The 21,778-nt window shown below is 35.0% G+C and overlaps 1 protein-coding gene across 1 annotated transcript in view; it reads right to left on the minus strand.

Moving 5' to 3' along the window:
• Positions 1-21,778, minus strand: part of Gphn (gephyrin) — a 397,524-nt gene that overhangs the window by 112,730 nt on the left and 263,016 nt on the right. Inside the window, exon 10 of the mRNA XM_013016472.1 lies at positions 13,686-13,728. Coding sequence (XP_012871926.1) covers positions 13,686-13,728 — 43 coding nt within the window. The remainder of the gene's footprint in view (positions 1-13,685; positions 13,729-21,778) is intronic.

Below are 21,778 nucleotides of genomic sequence, written 5' to 3' on the forward strand. Positions count from 1 at the left end.
AAGAAAAAAGCCAGAAGTGGCACTGTGGCTCAAGTGGTAGAGCGCTAGCCTTGAGCTGAAGAGCTGAGGGACAGTGCCCAGGCCCAGAGTTCAGGCCCCAGGACCGGACCCACTCCCCCCAAAAAATATTTATCACTATATATTTATCAAGAATAATGAACCAGGTAGCTATGGAGCTGGGATACACAGTTACATATACTCTCAAAGAACAGCATTATAGCCATGTGGCAATAAATAAACAAAAAATAAGTAACAAGAGAAAATGGTAGTATTCAATAGTTCTTTATTGCAATGGATAATCTCATTTTTTGGTAAACTGTAGTGGAACCTATAAGCCAGAAAAAAAAATCTTTCTCAACTCTAAAAGATATTAGATCTTCTTCATAATTTCTTAAGACTTGTGCCAGGTATTACATGATATTAACATTTAAATATCTGCCTAACCTTATAAACTTAAGACAGAGTTTTATATTGTTGTATCTTTTGCCATTTGAAGGAAAAGTGTCCTTCCTTCCTTCCTTCCTTCCTTTCTTTTCTTCCTTTCTTCTTTCGTTATGTTTCTTGGGTGCTGTCCCTGCGCTTTTCAGCTCAAGGCCAGCACTCTACCACTTGAGCTACAGCGCCACTTCCAGTTTTCTGGTGGTTAATTGGAGATAAGAGTCTCATGGACTTTGATGCCTGGACTGGCTTTGAACTGCAATTCTTGGATCTCAGCCTCCTAAGTAGCTAGGATTATAGACGTGAGCCACCACCAGTGCTAGGCAAGTATCTTTCTTATACTTATGATACTCAGTAAACACTTGAAAGGCAAATGAATATCCAGTTTTTTAAACAAGGATGAAAGTTGGTAATTAGCAAAGAGCAAAGCAAAATTGTGCCTTCTGCTCTAATTTTTCACTTTTTTAAACTCTGAATGTTTTTACAAAAACTCTTTTCATCTGGGCTATTGTAGAACTGCTATACTCCTGATCTCAAACTCAAAAAATATCCTTTTTTTTTTTGTGCCAGTAGTGGGACTTCATCTCAAAACCCTGTACCCTTGCTTAGGTTTTTTTTGCTAAGACTGGCCCTCTACCAATTAAACTATACTTCCACTTCTAGTTTTGGCTGAAGAATCTCATGAATTTTTCTGAGTTGGTTTCAAACCTTGATTCTCATGATGTTAGATGAATAATTCACTTTATTAATGGGATACTATGTGGTATTTTAATACAGGTATACATGTTGTTTAATGATTAAATAAGGTTAAGCATATCTGTCTTATCAAATAATTTATCACTTCTTTATGAGGAAAACAGATAGCATGTACTTTGAAATAAACAGTATATTATTGCTATCTAGTCATTCCATTGTGCCAAAGCACACCAAGATTTCTTACTCTCAGCTAAATATAACCTAGGACCCATTGATATACACTTCCCCATCCTGGTCTCCACTTTTTTTTTTAACCAGCTACTGGTAACTAATATTCATCTCTCAACTTCGATAATTTTTTCCCCGATTCCATATATAAGAGTGAGAACACGCAACATTTATCCTTTTGTGTTGGTATAGTTTGGATCTTAAATACTGCCCCAACGTTCTTGTGTTGAAGGTTCCTATTGAAGCAGTGTTGAGAGGTGGAAATTTGAGGTGTGAGTGGATCACAGGGCTCTGACATCATGAATGGACTAATCCATTCAAAAGATTCATAGCTTAATGGGATACTGGAGCTGACAGAACTTTAGGAGGAGTAGGTAATTGGGAGCATGTCCCTGAAGAATGTGTTTTGTCCCTGGACCCGCATTTCTCTCCCTGAATTTGGCCAGCATGTGGTAAGCATCTTCGCTCCACCATATATTCCTCATCATGTTAATTCCTGCCTCATACACCTAGAAGCAACACAGCCAAGCAACCATGGACTAAAACCTCTGAAACCAAGATTTAAAATAAATCTTTTAAGTTGATCTCTCATGTTTTTTATTTTATATTTTTGGTCAGTCGTGGAGCTTGAACTCTGGGCCCTGTACACTGTCCCTGAGCTCTTCAGCTCAAGGCTAACACTCTACCACTTGAGCCACAGCGCCTACTTCTGGCTTTTCCTGTGTATGTGGTACTGAGAAATTGAACCCAAGGCCTCATGCATGGGAGGCAAGCTCTACCACTGAGTCATCTTCCCAGCCCCTCTTATATATTTCTTTGACAGTAAAACCAGAAAATAAAAATATAGCTTACTTCACTCCATACAAAGATCTCTAGTTCCGTTAATGATATTGCAAACAACAGGATTTCATTTTTTTTTATGGATAGACTTCCATTCTATGTACTACTTCACCCATCCATCAGAGCAAGGAGCTTCCTTTAACAGATCTATTTCATTTCCTCTGTTAGACGTCAATTGTGTGTGTGTGTGTGTACGTATGTCTCCACTTCTGAGGCTTGTACTCAGTCTGGGCACTATCCCTGAGCTTCTTTTTGTTGAAGGCTAGTGCACTACTGAAGTATTATTGTTGGTTAAATATTTTATTATTTTTATTTTGAGGAGATAGAGAATAGAACACTAGAACACTATTTTCCTGACTTCTTTCTCAGGATCTATATTGTTGGTTTATAGAAAAGTGACAACTTTCATATGTTCATTTTATATTCTGCTAGGTTGTTGAGAATGTTTATTAGTTCTGGAGGTAATTTTATTTTGTGTGAAATCTGGAGTCTTTTAAGTACAGATTAACATATCATCTGCAAATAGGTATAATTTGACATCTTTCTGTATTCAAATCTTTTACTTCTTTCTCCTTTTTTATTACTCTGGCTAAGAATTCCAGTAGTATATTGACAGAACCATGTGATTTTTTTGTCCTTGACTAAATTTGTGTGATGTATTATATTTATGGATTTATGTATGTTGAACCATCCTTGCATCTTTGGAATGAAATCAGTGTCACTTTGTATGATCTTTCCAATGTGTTGTTGAATTTTCTAAAATTTCAGAGAGAATTTTTACATTTATTTACATGAAAAAGAGATGTCTGTATTTCTTTTTGTGTCCTTGTTTGGTTTTGAAACAAGCTAGCTTCATAGAATGGGCTTAGTAGAGTGCTTTCCCTTGTATTTCATAAAAAGTATTGGTGTAAATTCTTTCTTAAAGGTGGATTAAACTTAATCCACCTTTAATGTGGCTAGATCCTGGGCCTTTCTTTATTGAGATACTCTATTATTGCTTCACTCTCTCACTGCTTGTTATAGACCTGTTTAAGTGGTTTCTATCTTCTTGGTTCAATTTTGTCTAGTCAAATGACTGAGATCTTTTTTTTTTTGTTGGTCATGGGGCTTGAACTATGGGCTTCTGGTTTTCTAGTGGTTTACTGGAGACAAGAGTCTCATGGACTTTCCTGCCCCGGCTGGCTTTGAACCATGATCCTCGGATCTCAGCCTCCTGAATAGCTAGGATTATTGGCGTGAGCCACTGGCACCTGGCTGATGAGATGTTTTTTTACCATTGTCCAATGAATAGCTAGGCTTATAGATGTCTTTAATAATACCCAGTTTATTTGTTGAGATGGGATCTTGGTAATTGTTTGGATTTGTATGGAACTTGATCCTTTTGGTCTCTGACCCTCAAGTAACTAGGATTACAGGTGCATGAAACCATGCCTGGCCTTAAATCTATCATATGTGTGCATGCATGTGCATGTGTGTGTGTATTTGGGTACTTAGCCTCCAGCTTGCTAGACAGTTGCTTTACCAGTTGAGTAATGCCTCTAGTACTTTTGCATATTTTTTTCAACAGAGTCTCATGTTTCTGCCTAGGCTGCCTTAGACCATGAAACTCATATTTATGCTTTTCATACAGCTGGGGTGACATGTGCATGCCAGTATACCCCAGCTTCTTATTGGCTTGCTTCCCCCCTCTCTCCCCAGCTGGTCTATCATGATCATTCTGATTTCTACTAAATGAGCATCTAGGATCACAAGTGTGAGTTACTACACCCAGCACATCTACCAACTCTTAATATACAGTTTTCATCTTGATTAGTAACCTATTTTTAAACTTATAAATGAATGAAAGGTGCTTTCATATTGTAGAGCAGACTGAAGTAGAAACAAAGTACAAATGATAGTTCTTGATTCAATAAAAAATCTTAGGAGGAAGCTTTATGCCTTATAATAATTTTAAAAAATGTCTGAATTACCTAAGTGTGAATTATTTTTCATTCTTTGAATATATTGAAAATCTCCTAGAACACTGGTTCTGTCCCTATTAATTCTAGTATTTCTAGTTCATGTATTTGCAACTAGAATCCCTTTTATTTCTACTTCCTGAATCTTTCTGAATAGCAAACTACCTATGACAAGTTTCTTAGGAAATTTAAAGAACAAATATGATAGTAATACATATGATCAGCTTAAACAGTTAACAAATGCGTGGTTCAGATGTCAGAAACATTTTGCCTTTCACAGAAATCGCTCCAATTAAGATAAACTTGGTTTCAAAGCTCTAGGAAACACTGAGTTTATAGATTTAGGAGTACAAGACACATTACATATGTGAAATTAATTTCATTTTGCCTTCAATTTACAAGTTTTATACTTGTGTATTGAAGGTAATTAGCCTCATAGTATTTCTCATAAAACTAGAGTGCAAACATTTGCTTATTTTCTAGGGCTGACAATAATAAAAATTATTAAAGGAAAATACTCCTGAGGTTTCTGTACATCAGGACTGTAAAACAGCATTTTCATAAAATGTTAGTTCAGTGCTTTGTATTATTGGTTTACAACTCACAGAATGAAATTTCAGTTCTTTACAGTGGTATATGATTACATAAAACTATTGTTCATTTTCAGCTCCTCTGCCCATTGCCATGTTAGTTAAAATATAAACAATATTGTAAACATCAGAATACATGGTATTATTTCATGTTTTTATGCCACAAACACTATGTTCTTTGTCTGGAATAACTTTTCTCTCATCTTTTTGTTTCCTCAGAAATTACTATTCCTTATTCACAAATTTATTTTAGTGAGGAAGTTATCAAATAGTGATATGAATATGTCAAAAATAAACTGGAGCAAGCTTGAAGAGTATCCCTTTGGTCAAATTTAGTACAAGTTCATCACCAAAATAAATTAAGATAGTAACAGACTTTATTTGATAAAAGGAAAATAAGACTATAAACACATAGTAGTTCTAATGTTAAGAAGTACAATTTTCTGGGCGCTGGTGGTTCACACATGTAATCCTAGCTACTCAAGAGGCTGAGATGTGAAGATTGTGGTTCAAAGCCAGCCCGGGCAAGAAGTCTGTGAGACTCTTATCTTGAATAAACCACTAGAAAACCAAAAGTAGTGCTATGGATAAAATGGTAGAGCACTAGCCTTTAGCTGAGGAGCTGAAGGACAGTGCCCAGGCCCAGAGTTCAAGCCCCACGACTGACCAAAAAAAACTCCCAAACATGATAAAGATGAAAAAGTGATAAAAAAATTCTTAGAATGCCAACTGATAAATGAAGAAGTATTAGAATTAGAGAGCACCACAATGGCAGCCATCATAGTGATAATTGTTTCAGACAAAATAAACAATCAATTCTTAAAATTAGAAGGCTTCAACCACAACAAAAATATGCTTATATAGTCTCAACATATATCCACACAAGATACTTACTAAATACAGAGCAAAAGTAGTATTTCTCAGTGGAAAAATCTAACACTCACCGTTATGACCAAGTTATCAAAGTTAATTATCAACAGTCACACAATAGACCAACATCATAAGCCCCCCTGTAATGATGTATTGGAAAAAAATACATCACATTAGGTGACAAATGATATAATAAATCATGATGAAACACCATAAAAATCTAATCTGAGGGACACTGTACAAAATAATTGACCTACATACTCTTCAAAAATATTGAGGTCATGAAAGACAAAAACTTGAGGAATTGTTCTAGATTAAATGTGCCTAATGTGACATCATAGCTAAATATAACACATGATTCCGGGCTGGATCCCAGATCAGAACAAAAGAATAATTTTTCCTTTTTCTATAAAGAGCATCATTTTAAAAAAGCACAATTTAATTGGTATGATATTATATAAGAGTATTGTGGCAATGTTCATTTCTCGATTTTCATAATTGTACTGAGGTTATATAAAATAATGTCTTTTATTCCTTCCTAATCACCCTGTTTTACCCCCGATTCACATTGAAGCATCATGTCTGTAATGTACTCACAGGCAGTTTGGGAAAATAGTATATTAATAAAAAAAGATAATAGAACATATTTTAATATCTGAGGAAATCTGGATGAAAGGCATTCAGGAATTCTTCATGCAATTCTTGCAACATTTCTGAAACAAAATTTTTTTCCAATAGTATCCCCTCTATGAAACAATGCATGACCTTTATATTCTTAAAGAAGTCAGGCATTACAAATAACTCTATTTTAGGATTTTTACTGAATATTTCATTATAACCAAATAGTCATATTTTGTTACACACAAGGCCTGTTTTCTTAACTACTTTCTCAGTTCAAGGATGAAAAAGTATCTTAATATCAACACCCAAAGATGTTATGACGACAGACTCTAAACAGATCTTCAAACGTTATTCTGGTCAATTAGCTCAAAGTTCTCTTTACTAGAACTATCGATTTAAAAAAGTTACAAATAGACTAAAAACTACTTACATTTCTCCTCTTCTTCCTAATTTTTCATTCAACAGTTCTGAGTCAGTTTCATAAGCAAAAAAGCAAGAATAAGAAAAAATGATAACCGTAATTTTTAGTTAAAGTCATATAGTCAGGAAATAGAAAATTACCCTTGCTCCATGTCTGCACTACATAGTTAAATGATTAAATAATAGAACTATATGCAACAGTAAATTCATTTTTAAAGGCTACCTTTTTGCTTAGGAGATTTATCTATTTATTTATTTATTTATTTATTTTTTGGGTCCGGTCATGGGGCCTGAACTCTGGGCCTGGGCATTGTCCCTCAGCTCAAGGCTAGTGCTCTACCACTTGAGCCACAGCACCACTTCCAGCTTTTTTCTTTTTGCTTATGTGGTGCCGAGGAATCGAACCCAGGGCCTCAGGCATGCAAGGCAAGCGCTCTACCACTGAGCCACCTTCCCAGCCTCCGAGGAGGTTTATTTTTATAAGGCCAAAGTAAGAAAAAGTAAATAATTTTCTATGACCTAATGTGGACCTGTACTTGCCAGGCAAGCACTTGAGCTTTATCTACAGCCTTTTTTTGTGTTAGTTTTTTTGTGCCAGTCCTGGGGCTTGAACTCAGGGTCTGGGTGCTTTGAGACTCATTTTGCTCAAGGCTAGCTAGCATTCTACCTCTTGAGCCACAGCTCCATTTCTAAGCTTTTTTGGTAGTTAATAGGAGATAAGAGTCTTATGGACTTTCCTGCCCAGGCTGGCTTTAAACTGTGATCCTCAGATTTCACTCTCTTGAGTAGCTAGGATTACAGGTGTGAGCCACTGGTGTCTGGCCCTTTGCTCCTTTTGAAGTTTTCTCTTCAATTTGATACTAACATATTTTGGTATATGCCTCTTTGATTCATTCTAGTTGTTGTCTCTTGAGCTTCATACATTTAGATGTTCAGATTTGGGGTGGTTTGATCATTATTTCTTTGAATACATTTTTTTGTCTCTTTCTCCTCATTTTCTTTGGGACTGCCTGTGAAATATATATTGATTGGCTTGATGGCCTCTCATAAATCCCTTTAGTTTTCTTCACTTACTTTCTTTTTTGCTTTCCTGACTCCACAATTTCAAACCATCTATCTTTGAGTATGCTGAAGTGACCTGCTCTGCAGAAGACACTGGCAGGTTTCTATTTAGGTAAATTTATCCTTCAGTCAGAACTACCCTCTTATACAAGAGTTATGTACTGTGCTGCCCCAGGTTTGTACCCTCTACTCCCATTCCATGCATGCTCTGGATGCAGGTCTGAAATTATTCCAGGAGAACCAGTGCTATAGTAAGAGTACACATGATCAAAGGCTTCTATGGCTTGGTATGTGCCTGTAGTTCTAATCTTGAACTCCCAGATTGCTCGACAAACACACTTTACATATCATTACTAACTCTTTAGGTGGGATACTTGGTACCCTGAGCACTAGTGCTGACATCAGTTCAGACCAATGCTATATTCTTTCCATGTGCTTTGAGCTCTATATCCTGGCTCCAAAGTCTGGAACTCAATTCTTAGATAGCATATATCAAGAGAACTCTCATGAACCTGTCTCTGGCTGTGACCTACTCCATGGGAGAAGAAGACATCAGGATTATCCCAACAGCCTCTGCCAGCAAATACCCCAACAGCTTTCACTTCTATGAGAATCCTTAGCTTTAGCTATTGAAGACTTCTGTAATTGATCCTGATTTCAGTTCATGGAGTATGTTGCTCTGCCCTCTGGAGCTGGAACTGCCATACATTCTACCTCACAACCGCTCATATACTGGTGAAGATTTTTCTAGCAAAACCACTCAGTAAAGTCTGGAAGAAGTGGCTATTTCATCACATATGCAGATGTCAATTGGAGGCAAAAAATAAAACAAAACAAAAACAAAAAACAGAACCATGGAGAAACACATCAAGGAAACACAACATTATTAAAGCAACCATAATTTCCAATAACCAACCCTTCAGCAATGGAAATATGTATATTTCCTGAAAGAGAATGCAAAATAATATTTAAAGGATATTTAATGAGATGCAATAGAACTCAAGAAACTCAGAAAACACATAAGTTCAATAAGGAGATAGACATTATAACAGAACTATATAGGACTTCTGGAACAGAATTATGCCAAGTAAACATCAATCAACAAGCAGATTTGATTAAACAGAAAACAGAATTCTGTGCTACTGAAGGTGGCAAATATGACAACTCTCCTGATCTAGTCTTATAACCTGTATAAATATATTGAAATATCAAATATATCCCATAAATATACATAATTACTACATGTCAAATAAAAATTAAAAAAACCTATTTATTTTTGTGGTTCTGTGGTCAATGTCATGGACTTATGCATGCAAATCATGCATTATACCACTGATTTCTATCGCCAACCTTCACAAATAATCTTTGTTTTTTTGTTTTTGTTTTTGTCAGTTGTGGGGCTTGAACTCTGGCCTTTGGCACTATCTGTGTGCTCTTCAGCTCAAGGCACAGCTCTTGGGCTCTTGAGCGACAGCACCACTTCTGGCTTTCTAGTGGTTTATTGGAGATAAGAGTCTCACAGAGTTTCCTGCCTGGGCTGGCTTTGAACCGTGATCTTCAGGTCTCAGCCTCCTGAGTAGCTAAAGATTACAGGCATGAGCTGCCGGCACCCAGCTCACAAATAATTTTTGAACTTGAAAATAGGTCATTTGATAGCATCAAAGATAGTTTATACCCAACATGCTTTAAACCACCACTCTCAAATCTTTGTTTAAGGATTAGAATGGGTCGAGGTCTGGCATGGAGCCTTTTCTGAGGTAGAGGGCTTATGATAAGAATACACATGTGAGCTCTCTGTTGGTCAGGAAGTGGGGCTGGTGCTTGGTCTGGCCTGCAAGACATGGACTCAACTAAAAGAATAAATGGAAGGACAGCCTGAGGGATTGGTCAAAATTTGGCATTGCAGATCATACTAGTTCTAGGTTGGACATTGGTATGCCCTTTTTGCTTCTAAGGTAAGAAAATGCAGGAAACACTGGTGTGATAAAAGTTTCTAAGCCAACCAGGGTAGGAAAGTCCATGAAACTCTTACCCCTAATTAACCACCAGAAAACTGGAAGTAGTGCTGTGGCTCAAGTGGTAGAGCACTAGCCTTGAGCAAAAGAGCTCAGGTACAGCACTCATACCCTGAGTTCAAGCCCGACAACCATCACTACCAACAACAAAAGTTGCTTTAGAAATAAAATCTACAGATTACTTAGTGATAATGAATAGAATCTCTTCCAAATACATACTTCAAAATACATACTGCATTGTGGAACTGGAGAAATACCTGAGATATGAAAGCGAAGTTTATGTTAAGACCAATGGAAGATGGATTGGATGATAGTTTTAATACATGGCAATACTACCCACAGCAATGAATTCATTTATCCCCTCAACCTCTAGTAATATAAAAACCAGTACTCAAATTTAATAGAATGGCAAGGGCTCTAAATCATTAAAAAAAAGATATTAAAAAAGAAAAGAAAATTGGAATTCTCTTACCTCCCAAGTTTGAAGCTTACTAGAAGGCTATAGTAATCTAAACTTGCATCAGGCTAGATATACCACAACAGTAGGTATATGCTAAAAATAATTGAAAACAAGTACTCAAAACAAACATTCATGCCAGCATTACTGAAACAGCCAAGAACTGGAAACAGTTCAAACATCTGAATAATGGTTAAACAAAATGTGGCGTAAAGATAAAATAGAGTTTTATACAGCCACAGAAGGAATGAACATATATATATATATATATGCTACAGTGTTGGTAAAGCCTGAAAAAATTAAGCAACATAAAAGAATCCAGACTGAAAACATCTTATGTTGTATGAACCCATTTATGTGACATAGAGAGATTAGAGGTAGAAATTCCTAGAGATAGAATCCCTACTGGTAGTTTCCAGGTAAAAGTGAAGAGGAAATTCTTAATGGGTGTGAAGTTTCCTTTTGGGATGTGAAATTATTTTGGAACAAGATAGCAATAGATGTGCCACACTAGAATTTATTAACAATTGATGTTCACTTTAATTTTCATTATGCAGATTTCAGATGTACACACATACACAAGCCCACGCATACACAAAAACAGACTGGATCTCTGTGAACCAGCAGGAAATGCTAAGATTCAGACAAGGAAGTGCTCTTCCTTAGTGTGGTAACATCTGATTGTGAGATGCTAGCATTTGATACGTCCTTGGGAAACATAGTTAAGATTAAGGCTTCTCACTCTCCATAGGTTAAGGATTTTGCTTTGAAAAATCCCTGGAGACTAAGAGCCTCCTAACTGGGGAAAGGGAAGTATCTTTAAAGTTCCAATGAGGTATCACAATAGATCAAAGTCTGATTTCTTTGAGCTCCCAAATTAATAGGTTTATTTTGTCTCATAAGTGTAGGGAATCCTTTTAAGGCCTACTTAGTATGATTAAATTTGAAAAGCCTTTATTCTTCGTAGATATCTGTCATTACTTTTTTCACTTTGTTTTTGGGGGGGGTGGGTTGTGGGGCTTGAACTCTGGGCCTGAGTACTGTCCCTCAGCCCTTCAGCTCAAGGCTAACACTCTACCACTTGAGCCATGGCACCACTTCCATCTGTCTAATTATTAACAACACATTATCCTTGTCATTTTTGGTTATATTTCTACAAGGAGAAATTTCATAAGGGGGAAAAAGGGTATAGGTCCATTGAAAAGCTTGAGAAACAATCTTTTGTGCAAACTCAAGAGCATCAGGCTTCTCAGACTGCTGTTATTTGGATAACTTTTCCTATCATCATCAACCTCCCTCCCTCTAGCCTATCCTCCTTTCCTTGAATGAGATCCTCCTGCTTCAATCACTTACGTAACTAGATAACAGGCATGTACTATCACATCTGGCTTATTCTTTATTCTTAATTTGTTAGGTTAATGAAAGCATTAATAGGATGCTAGGAACTGAGACTTGCTAGGCATAAATGTGGGATCTTCTATGAAGAGTAAAGAAAGCAAAAAAGGGTCTAGGTCATGGTTCAAGTGGTAGAGCATCCACCTAGTAAGTATAAGGCCCTAAATTCAAACCCTAGTACTGCCTCCCCCCCAAGGAAAGGTAGAATAGGAATAATCTAAAGATGAAGACTGAATTGTATAGGAAAATATAGAGGTTTAGAAAAGCTATAGTTGTTGTATAGGATTTTTTTTATTTGTTTATTTCTTTTATAAAACACTTCACACTCATTTTCCAAAGTGACTGCATGGTTATGATCCTCTTCAAGAGGATGTGTGTGTGTATGTGTGTGTGTGTTTTGTGTGTGTGTGTGTGTTGCTGAGGATTAAATTCAAGATGTAGAACATAGAGCTGGGAAGGTGGCTCAGTGGTAGAGCGCTTACCTTGCATGCATGAGGTCCTGGGTTCAATTCCTCGGCACCACATAAGCAAAAAGAAAAAAGCCGGAAGTGGTGCTATGGCTCAATTGGTAGAGTGCTAGCCTTGAGCTGAAGAGCTGAGGGACAGCGCCCAGGTCCAGAGTTCAGGCCCCACGACCGGACCCCCCAAAAAAGATGTAGAACATGCTGCACAGGGTGCTCTACTACTGAACTACATCTCAGTTCTCATCTTTGGTTCTAAATTTTACATTATTATAAGCAGAAATGGCCAATTATTATAAGAGACTCTTCCAGTAACTCCAAATTTATCATCAACAGGTATGAGAAACCTTTACTCAACAATTCCTAAATAACCCTTTTGTAACCTGAAACCCAGTCCTGAAATATGTACCAGAGAAAGCTCTGGAATTCCACTGAAAAGAGTCTTAACAGGTATTGTTAACCAGTATGACAGCAGTTTAGTTCTCATGGTTTGATCTCTGAGTTTATTTTCTGAATTACAGGGTATACATCTTTCATGGATTATACACCCATTTTAAAATTTATACAAGGTGTCAACTTTAGAAACACAAAGACCTCTGAAAGAGGCAATTCTCACTCATAAGATATAAAGAGCTTTTTATCTAAGATCAATAGAATAAAAACTATACATTAATCTGCATCTTAACTAATAATCTTTATTGCTGTTTTCTTTTGTTCTTTTGTATCCCAGCTAAGGTTTCCTTTAATTATGTTTCCTATATTTCCCTTTGTATCATTTATTTTAGTTATTTTTCAGTTAAGGCCTTATATTTTTCCAGGGGCCAGCGTTGGCCTTAGATACTCTTGCTATTGCCTCCCTAACAGTTTGGGATTATAGGTAGTCATATTATGCCTAGCTTATTTACTGAGATAGAATCTTACTAACTTTTTTCCCAGGCTAGCCTTGAACCACAATCCTCCTAATCTCCATGTACAGAGTAGCTGGGGTTATAGGTGTAAACTACTATACTTGGCAGTTTTTATGGTATTTTTAAGGAGTCAAAGTTAGTTTTTCTTTGAGAGAATAAAGTCAGCTCTTCCCTAAACAATTTAGATAAAACTCTGTTAAATTCTAACTGTTTTCTAGTATCTATTGCTATATTAACACATTTTTATTTTAAAAAAGTTTATTATACTTGTGTATATGTTGGCTTCATTTTGGAAATATTTCCTTGAAGACAGTTAATTTAGTAACTAAGTAAAACATGATTATAAGTAGAAAGAATAGGATATAGAAGAAGGTTTAATCATCTGACTGGGGGAAATTCAGAGGAGTCACAGGAAACATACCTGAACTGACTCTTTATAGATAAGGAAGAATTATACAGAAAAATAAGGGAGTAGATAGTTTATGCAGTGGTGGAAAGGGTCTAAAGGAATACAGGCACCATTTAGCATTGAGAATGGGAAACTGTAGGTAGGTTCTATATGATTACAGTATTAGAGTACAGGGTAAAGAAAAAATGGAAAGATAAAAAACAAGTCTAAATAGGCAATCAAGAAGTTTGGAGGAAGAACAACTCATTGTGCTAAATCCAGGCTATTGAACCACAATTTCTATGTTAGTAGCCTACTTGTAATGATGAAATACTTACTGGCTCTGAGGATATTCTCCTTGCTGCTGCACCTGGACTGGACCTGTAGAAAGAGCATAGATTCAGTAATAGCATTCATAACACAGATAGCCAGATATGTGTATTTAGTGGGCAAACTCCTGAGGTCTAGGAGCAAAGGGTTTTATATGTCTCAGATGTCATAACATGTTAGTAAAAATATGTACTTTGGTTAATATATATTTTAATTCATCCTTTTCATATTTTAAAGAAGACTGGCTTCCAGAAAAATTACAGGTATACTATTATAAATTGGACAGAGATAAAACCAAAAGCATTATTGAATTAATGTATATTAAATCAGTACAGTGGCCCTGTGAGTTCCATATCTGTAGATTAGAAATATTAAGAAACATCCTGCATCTGGACATTTTCTTATTATCATTTCTTAAAGAACACAAGATAGAAATTACTTACATAGCATTTATATTGTAATCCATTCCATAAGTATACAGTATTTCTAAAATATGTGTAGCTTATATGCATATTACTGCACCATTTTATATATATATTTTGCTATCAATGGGATCCAATTCTCCATGGATACCAAGGAATGACTGTGTATAGAAAAAGTTTCAGGTTATCACATATTAAAACATGAATACAGATTCTTAATCTGAAGGCATTTAGTTTAGCTCTTGAGTAGAATAATGAAATTCAAGTAAGAAAATGTAATATTCCACTGTAATTTACACATAGAGATATAAAATGTAGTGATAGGGAATAGAGAAGTCTGATATACATTTATCTTTGATCCTAATTATCTTTGTGATTTACTGATGAATTATTATAATATTGATTATGAAAGATGCTTCTGTAGACATCAATTAAACTAAATCCATTTGTTTATACAATTTTGAGGTTATGAATATAATTTATCAATCAGAAGCCTTTATGTTTTTATTCATAAATTCAGGTCAAAGTGACACATTCTTTTAAAGGATATCAAACTGTTGTATTCAAGGCCATGTAAGATGGCATTAACATGAATTTTTTAATTTCAGACATAACTGTATTTAAGCTCTACACCTTTTCTTCCCACTCCACAGCAGCTTGCCCCAAATGGATATATACACAACAAATTATTTTCTACATCTTAACACATTCTACTATTGCATGAAACAGCTTATGAAAGGAATGTTGTAACTTAGGGTGGATTATGGTTGTCCTTTCCTAAAAAATCGTTAATGTTTAAATAAACAACAATTAAAATGTCACAAACATACAGATAAGGGTAAACAAAGCAAAAAACCATCACACACACACACACACACACACACACACACACACACACACACACACAGAAAAGAAAAAAATCCAAATGTTAGTTATTCTCTTTTGGCCCAGATTGTTTAAGTGCCTTTAAGTATATTTAATAAAGATTCTAATCTGGAATATAAAATTATTTATTGACTTAGAAATCTCATTGAAGAACAATCTGGACCAAATGGGAAAGAAACTAGCGACTGTTTTAAGAAAAAAAAGTATGAGAACAAGGAAAAGGAAGAGAGAGAGGTTAGAGGGAATAAATCTAGATGACAGAAAAGAAAGCACAGGCTGACAGAAGGGGACATATAAATGGAGAAGGTTCTGCTATTTCTTATTGATAATTCATAAGAAGAAGATAAGAATGACTAATGAACTTGCTGCAAAATAAATAAGCAAGTTGGCACACTACAGAATGAAAATAAGTGTAACTATACCACTACAGCCTTATAGAGGAAAAGAAACACACACTAACATAAATTAATAGACAAGCTTTAACAAAGAGAGAAACTACATTTTAAAAAGTGATTCAAAGAACACAAGAGAAAGCTAAAAGTGTGAGAGAAAATCTGGGAGGAAGTAGGAAAAGAAAGGGAAATGTTGAAAGACAAAAACAGAGTTCAAAGAAGTCAAATGGAAGTCAAGAAAGTCTTCAACAAGGTGTGAAACAAGATGTGAAGGAGCCCAAACCCATAGCGCAAAGCAGTGTTTGCGAATGGCAAGTAGCTCCTTTGATCAGTAATAGTTACTCTTAGGTCGTAGCCTCTATTCCTCCAGAGTTCATCTTTAAGCCCTTCCAATCTAGAGTGGAGCTAGTGTGTGGATAGAAACAAGAGATTTACAATGAACACAGCAGTTCAGATGAGTAGTTCAAATTGTCTCATAAAATGTTCCAACAGACATATATTATTATATACATTAAATAATGTATATAATGGAAATAGTGAAGAACTAGCTAGATTTTATATTTATATAATAAAAATAAGAAAAACAACAAAATCTTTCTCCTTGCCTAAGTAGCTTAAAATTAGCAAAAATAATTCATAACATTTTAATAAAGAAACCCAGATTGCATTATAGTTTGGAACTATATATTTCAAACAGCCTTAGAGGAAACATTTGGATGATGAAAACAATTCAATACTGTGAATTAGGAGACCTATCAAGAAGTAGAAACTGCTAACAGAAGTATAGCCAATGTTTTCTCATTTAGGTTGGCTGCTTGAACCAGATTCGAAGGAAATGCATTTTAAAAATCAATGATTATGAAACTTTCTTTACTTTAGTGATATTGAATATGCATAACAAAAACTGAGGAAATTTAAAACTTTACTATTTATGCATGGACTGAATGGTCTGACCCTCTACTGCACTATGAAACTGGTTACTTTATATTTACTTAATTTTATAAAATATCAATATAATGACTTAAATAACTCACAATGTAAAAGGATGTACTTAAAAAAATAAAGCTGAGAAACAAGCATTGCTTTTTCTTACATATATGGGCTATAAAAAAGGTCAGTAGGTCTATCTCAAGTTTTAAGGTTTAATGTTAATACTATTTTTATTGTTTTAAAATTTTACTGCATCATTTCTTTCTGGGAAAAGGAGAAAGACTGAGAGACAAAATAAACTGAGATTCTGGCCTAAGTCTCAGGGATTAAAATGAAGGGCTAAATGAAGGGTATGGTACAGATTACCTATTACTTTATTCTACTGTGTTACATTAGTTTACTACTCTTAATATCTGACTGGATTTATAGTGTTGGCAAATAATTCCCCTTTCTACTGGAATCAAAACTAAAGAACTATTTAAAAACACTACTTTTATAAAAGTCAATGGAGGAAATGAAAAATACAAGAGACATACTGACAACATATTCACTTACTAATCAAGATTGCTTTTAGACATAAAATAATTCAATTGAATGTGTTTACATATGCAACACAATTTTTGCTGACGATCATATTGTTGTATTAAAGAAGCTTAAGGTATGAAACAGAAAACAAAAGGAGGGCGAGCACATAATCAATGTTAAGAAACAAAAGCAAAAATGTCTTAAAAAATCTGAGCAACTTTTAACAAACAACCACAATCTTTAGTACAGTTAGAGAAATCACTTACCTTATACTTAGGTCATAACAAGAATAGCACAGTGTTTAAAGTCAGCTCTTCATTATGGGAGGTACAATCGAAAGCCATAGGTTATAATAGCATGAATTGCTACACAAAAATGAAGACTTTTTCAGCCCAACATGAAAAGCTAACTCTTAAGGGAGAACATTTCAACTTATGTTTAATGCAACATGAAGAACAACTGGGGGTATAAACATCAAAACATACCACAACATATAAAGTCTCACACTGAGAAGGGAGAATCAATCTCTTGGAACACAGAGATTTCATATGATCATAATTTGAGACATGTAAGGGAAGGCACATCATTCTAATGGTAAAAGATGCATGCATAATGTATAACCATCCATTTATCTCCCCAACCCACATCCCATTCAAACACATAAAAGCCCACTAAGATTCAGGGAAAGAATGTAGTGCCAAGCTGTTATGAAGAAAGCAGGACACACGTAAGCGCAGCAGTGGTCATGTAATTTGAGGTGTTCTTCCCTTAAACCATCCCATCACCATGCTTATTTTAAAGATGCCAGGAAAAGATCCCTTTTCAATGCTGCAATAGCTACGAGCCCCCAGCTTGAAGCTAGTGTGTGGAATTTTGATCACCGTTCCCTGCGATGTCAGGGGCTCTCCAGTGGAAGCCAGATGGGTAACACCAGTTGGTGGGGTAAAATGTGTGAATAATAAACATCCTTTTCCTTCTGCATTTCACAGAAGAAAGGAGAGAAATAAATAAAATCAAACCCATGTTAAGGACAGGTTCATAACAATAAAGATGTATAAATATTAAAATGAAGGTTATAATTGACTACAAGTTAACAACAAGTCAGATTTCACAAAAATTGCCTCTATTTTGCTGCTCACCAGGTTAATTCATATTTTCTTTGCAAATGCTACATAGTGTGGCTTACATAGAAAAATTCTGAACAGTTGGTCAGATGGGGTCAAAGTCAAGAGCAAAAGAAATCATCTTTGATGGACATTAAGAAAAACCTTTAAATTTTTAGCATGACTTTAATAGTCAATAACTATCATTTTAAATTAGAAATTAAAATTCTGTACATATGTTTATTTTGTAATCTGAGAAGTCCTTGGAAAGACACAATTAAGGTTTTTTTTATATAGTTAAAAGTAAAAAAAATGACGGCTACCTATTTAGAAAATAAATTTCCTATGTACTTTATTTGCAATAAAATTTAATATGGGCTGTTCTTATCAACTAATAGGGTAATATTAATTCATCAGAAAAAAACAAGTGTGTTTTCCCATTACTGGATGAAGCACTTAACATCTAGTTTAATTTTTTTTTTGTATAAGATAAATTTTGATTCATGTGTGGCATCTATATTTAGTTAACAGATCTGTGACTATTCAAAAGGCCATGCACTTGTATCACAATTTTTCCACTTTCACTGTATTCTTCACATGCCAAAACACCTTGACTTTTTTCTTTTCTTCTTTAGCATTTTAGGCTATGTGTCATCTCATAATCTTACCTACTAATGGAGAGCTAATAGATTGTTGTGGGATTCAAAGAAATGATGTATGTACCACTGATTTTAAGATGTAAAGAGAGAAACATACAGTAGTTGTTTTAAGTGAAGTCAGAGCTGTGGGATGACACTATAATTGTACATACTCCACATTATTTCAAAGTAGAAACAAGTTTTTACTTTTCATCCAATGTGTGTGGGGAAAGAGAGCAAACAATGCAATATACTGTTATATGTTTTTCAATAGAGATTGGCCAGACCTTTAAAAAATATCATAGCATATGATTATAAGCAGAAAGGAAAGTCATATCATCATCTAAGATATGAAGCAAAGTCTAAACATGCTCATCTAGAAAATGCTTTGTACTCATGATCCTTGAGATAAAGCTATTCTCTCTCCCTCTGGAATATCCTGTTTATTTTCAGATCCAAATTCTACTCGTCCTGTAAGATAAAAATATTTCCCCAGGGCTGGGAAGATGGCTCAGTGGTAGAGTGCTTGCCTTGCATGCATGAGGCCCTGGGTTCAATTCCTCAGCACCACAGAAGCAGAAAAATGTTGGAAGTGGCGCTGTGGCTCAAGTGGTAGAGTGCTAACCTTGAGCTAAAATGCTGAGGGACAGTGCCTAGGCCCAGTTCAGGCCTCAGGACTGACCAAAAAAAAAAAATTAAAAAAAAATAAAAAAAAATAAATATATTTCCCCAGTTCCTTAATCAGAAATATAATTAATAGCATTTTTACTTCAACAATATTATCTTATTTGAACTTCTATATTCCAAGTACTGATATAAATCCTCAATTAGAATATTCAGATTTGGAGAGAGAGGATTTAATATTCTTTTAAGCTTTCAATGTGTCAAATACATTGCACAGTACAGAGCAAATATTTGTTAAATTTTAAAGTTCATTTTGCTATAATTCTTGTTCCTTTCAATTTCTGCAATTAAAATGTGTGTGTGTATGAGAGAGAGAGAGAGAAAGAGAGAGAAAGAGAGAGAGAGTGTGTGTGTGTGTCCTGGGACTTGAAATCAGGATCTAGGCATTATCCATGAGTTTTTTTTAACAAGTATTCTACCACTTGATCCATAGCTCCACATCTGGCTTTTGTTGTTGGTCATGGGCTTGCTTGAATGAGGACCTGGGCACTATCCCTGAGCTTTTTTGTTGGAGACTAGTGCTCTACCTCTACTAGTTTGAGTCACAGTGCCACTTCCGGTTTTCTGTTGGTTAACTGGAGATAAGTTTCATGGACTATCCTGCCTGGGCTCCTGTTGAGCCACATCCTCAGATCTCAGATTTCCTGTGTATCTAGGATTACAGGTGTGAGTCATCAGTGCCCAGTCACATCAAGCTTTGAATTGTGATCATCAGATCTCAGCTTTCTGAGTAACTAGGATTATAGGTGTGAACCACTAGTACCTGGCTTAAAACTTATTTCTGATAGTATAAGTATGATCACAGTCATCCCTGAAGTATATAAAACTATTTTATCAGTTTACAAAGGATTTTTACTTATTGGATCTTATAGTATCTAGAAATAAAGTATGAAATGCAAGTAGGTTATGAATAAGAGTATAATCTGGATACCCTAACAGAATGATGTCAAAAATTTAAAAACCATGTTGGTATTGATATTACTTAAGGTTAATCAAATAGTAACGTGTGGAGTGTAATAAAATTTTGTCTACCTACAATTTGGGTTCAGGTCAGGTTGATAAAATTTCTTATTTTCTAACAGAGCAAGATGTTCTACTATCTCAAAGGGTCAGGTCACTAGAACTGCAGAGATAATAGAGTTTGATTAGTCTTGGTCCTTTCTGATTTTACTTTGTGTGCCTTACCAAACTCAAATATTTAAGGGTAATCTGTTTCTGAAAAAAAAAAAAACAACCCTCAAGAGGACAGAAAAAATGAACCTCATTTATAATCTTTACTTGCCTCTTTCATCTACAAAGGAGCAAAAAGAAGAGATTAGACTTAAATAACTAACCAGCAACTCTACAATCTTAGAGGCTTACATTCTATTATATTACAGGGAAAATTAGAAATGTATTCTTCCATGACTCCCTTCACACATCACTCTATTCGAACAACTCAGGATGCAAGTATTTGGCTTATCTAAGCCTAGTGATAATTCTTTGTCTTTAATTAGATTACCACATCACAACACTTTTGACTTATTTAGAACATGAGAAACAGAATGATAAAAGAAACGTCCTTTGAAGTTCAGTAGTTTCCTCTTCCTAGTTGTGCTACCTTGTACATGACATTTCATATTTGAGGCTTGAATTTCCTGATTCACAAAATGGGGAAAATTAGGTACATTAATATATGTGAAAATAAAACTATTCTAAACAGAAAGTGCAGTATAAGTTTAAATCATCATTATTATCCTCAGGTAGATAGTAAGTAACCTATATTTTACACAAGTAGAATCTAAGGCATGTGAATAAAAATTTTCCTTTAGATCATGCCATGAATCAGTGACAACTAACAGATTATAACTGATTTTTTTTGAGGCTAAAGTTTCAGATAAAGGCTGAGGTATGAAATTACTTCAAAAGGATTAAGTTCTGCATTGTGCAACTTCAGGCAAGTTACCTCCTCTCTATGGATCACAGTTTCATCATCTATAAAATGAGGATGTTTCCAGGGTTTTAATCTGAAGTCAATGGGCCCCTTCAGAAAATCTAAGGTTAAAAATCCAGAGATCGATTTACTGGGTACAAAAATAGAATTGCAATCTTTATACCTAGAAACCTAGTATTATTTACTTTCATTATAAGCTTAGACAACAAACCACAGTAATAATAGAATCCTTTACTTCAAGTTATATATTAAAATATTATTTCAGCATGATTTCATCTTACATAGTTATTGGGCCAGCTTATAGCATTTGTTATTTAATATATTTAAAAGAAAAGCTATTATATTACAGATTATTTTTGATACCTTTTGATCATAATTTTAAATTATTTGATTTTAGTTGTAATCCTATGCATTTTATTCATATAACTACAATGTTTTTGAAATGAAATCTGTAGGGTTTGATGGAATAACAAATGGCTCCATGTCAGAATTAAGCTTAAAAACCTCTAGAATAATTTGCAAATTTCCTTTTAGCTGTAGGAGTTTGTGGCTCTTAAAACCTCTTTCCAACTCTATTTTGCGCTCCTTA

This window comes from Dipodomys ordii, unplaced genomic scaffold (genome assembly GCF_000151885.1).
Source record: "Dipodomys ordii isolate 6190 unplaced genomic scaffold, Dord_2.0 Scaffold2, whole genome shotgun sequence".
NCBI classification, from domain to species: Eukaryota; Metazoa; Chordata; class Mammalia; order Rodentia; family Heteromyidae; genus Dipodomys; species Dipodomys ordii.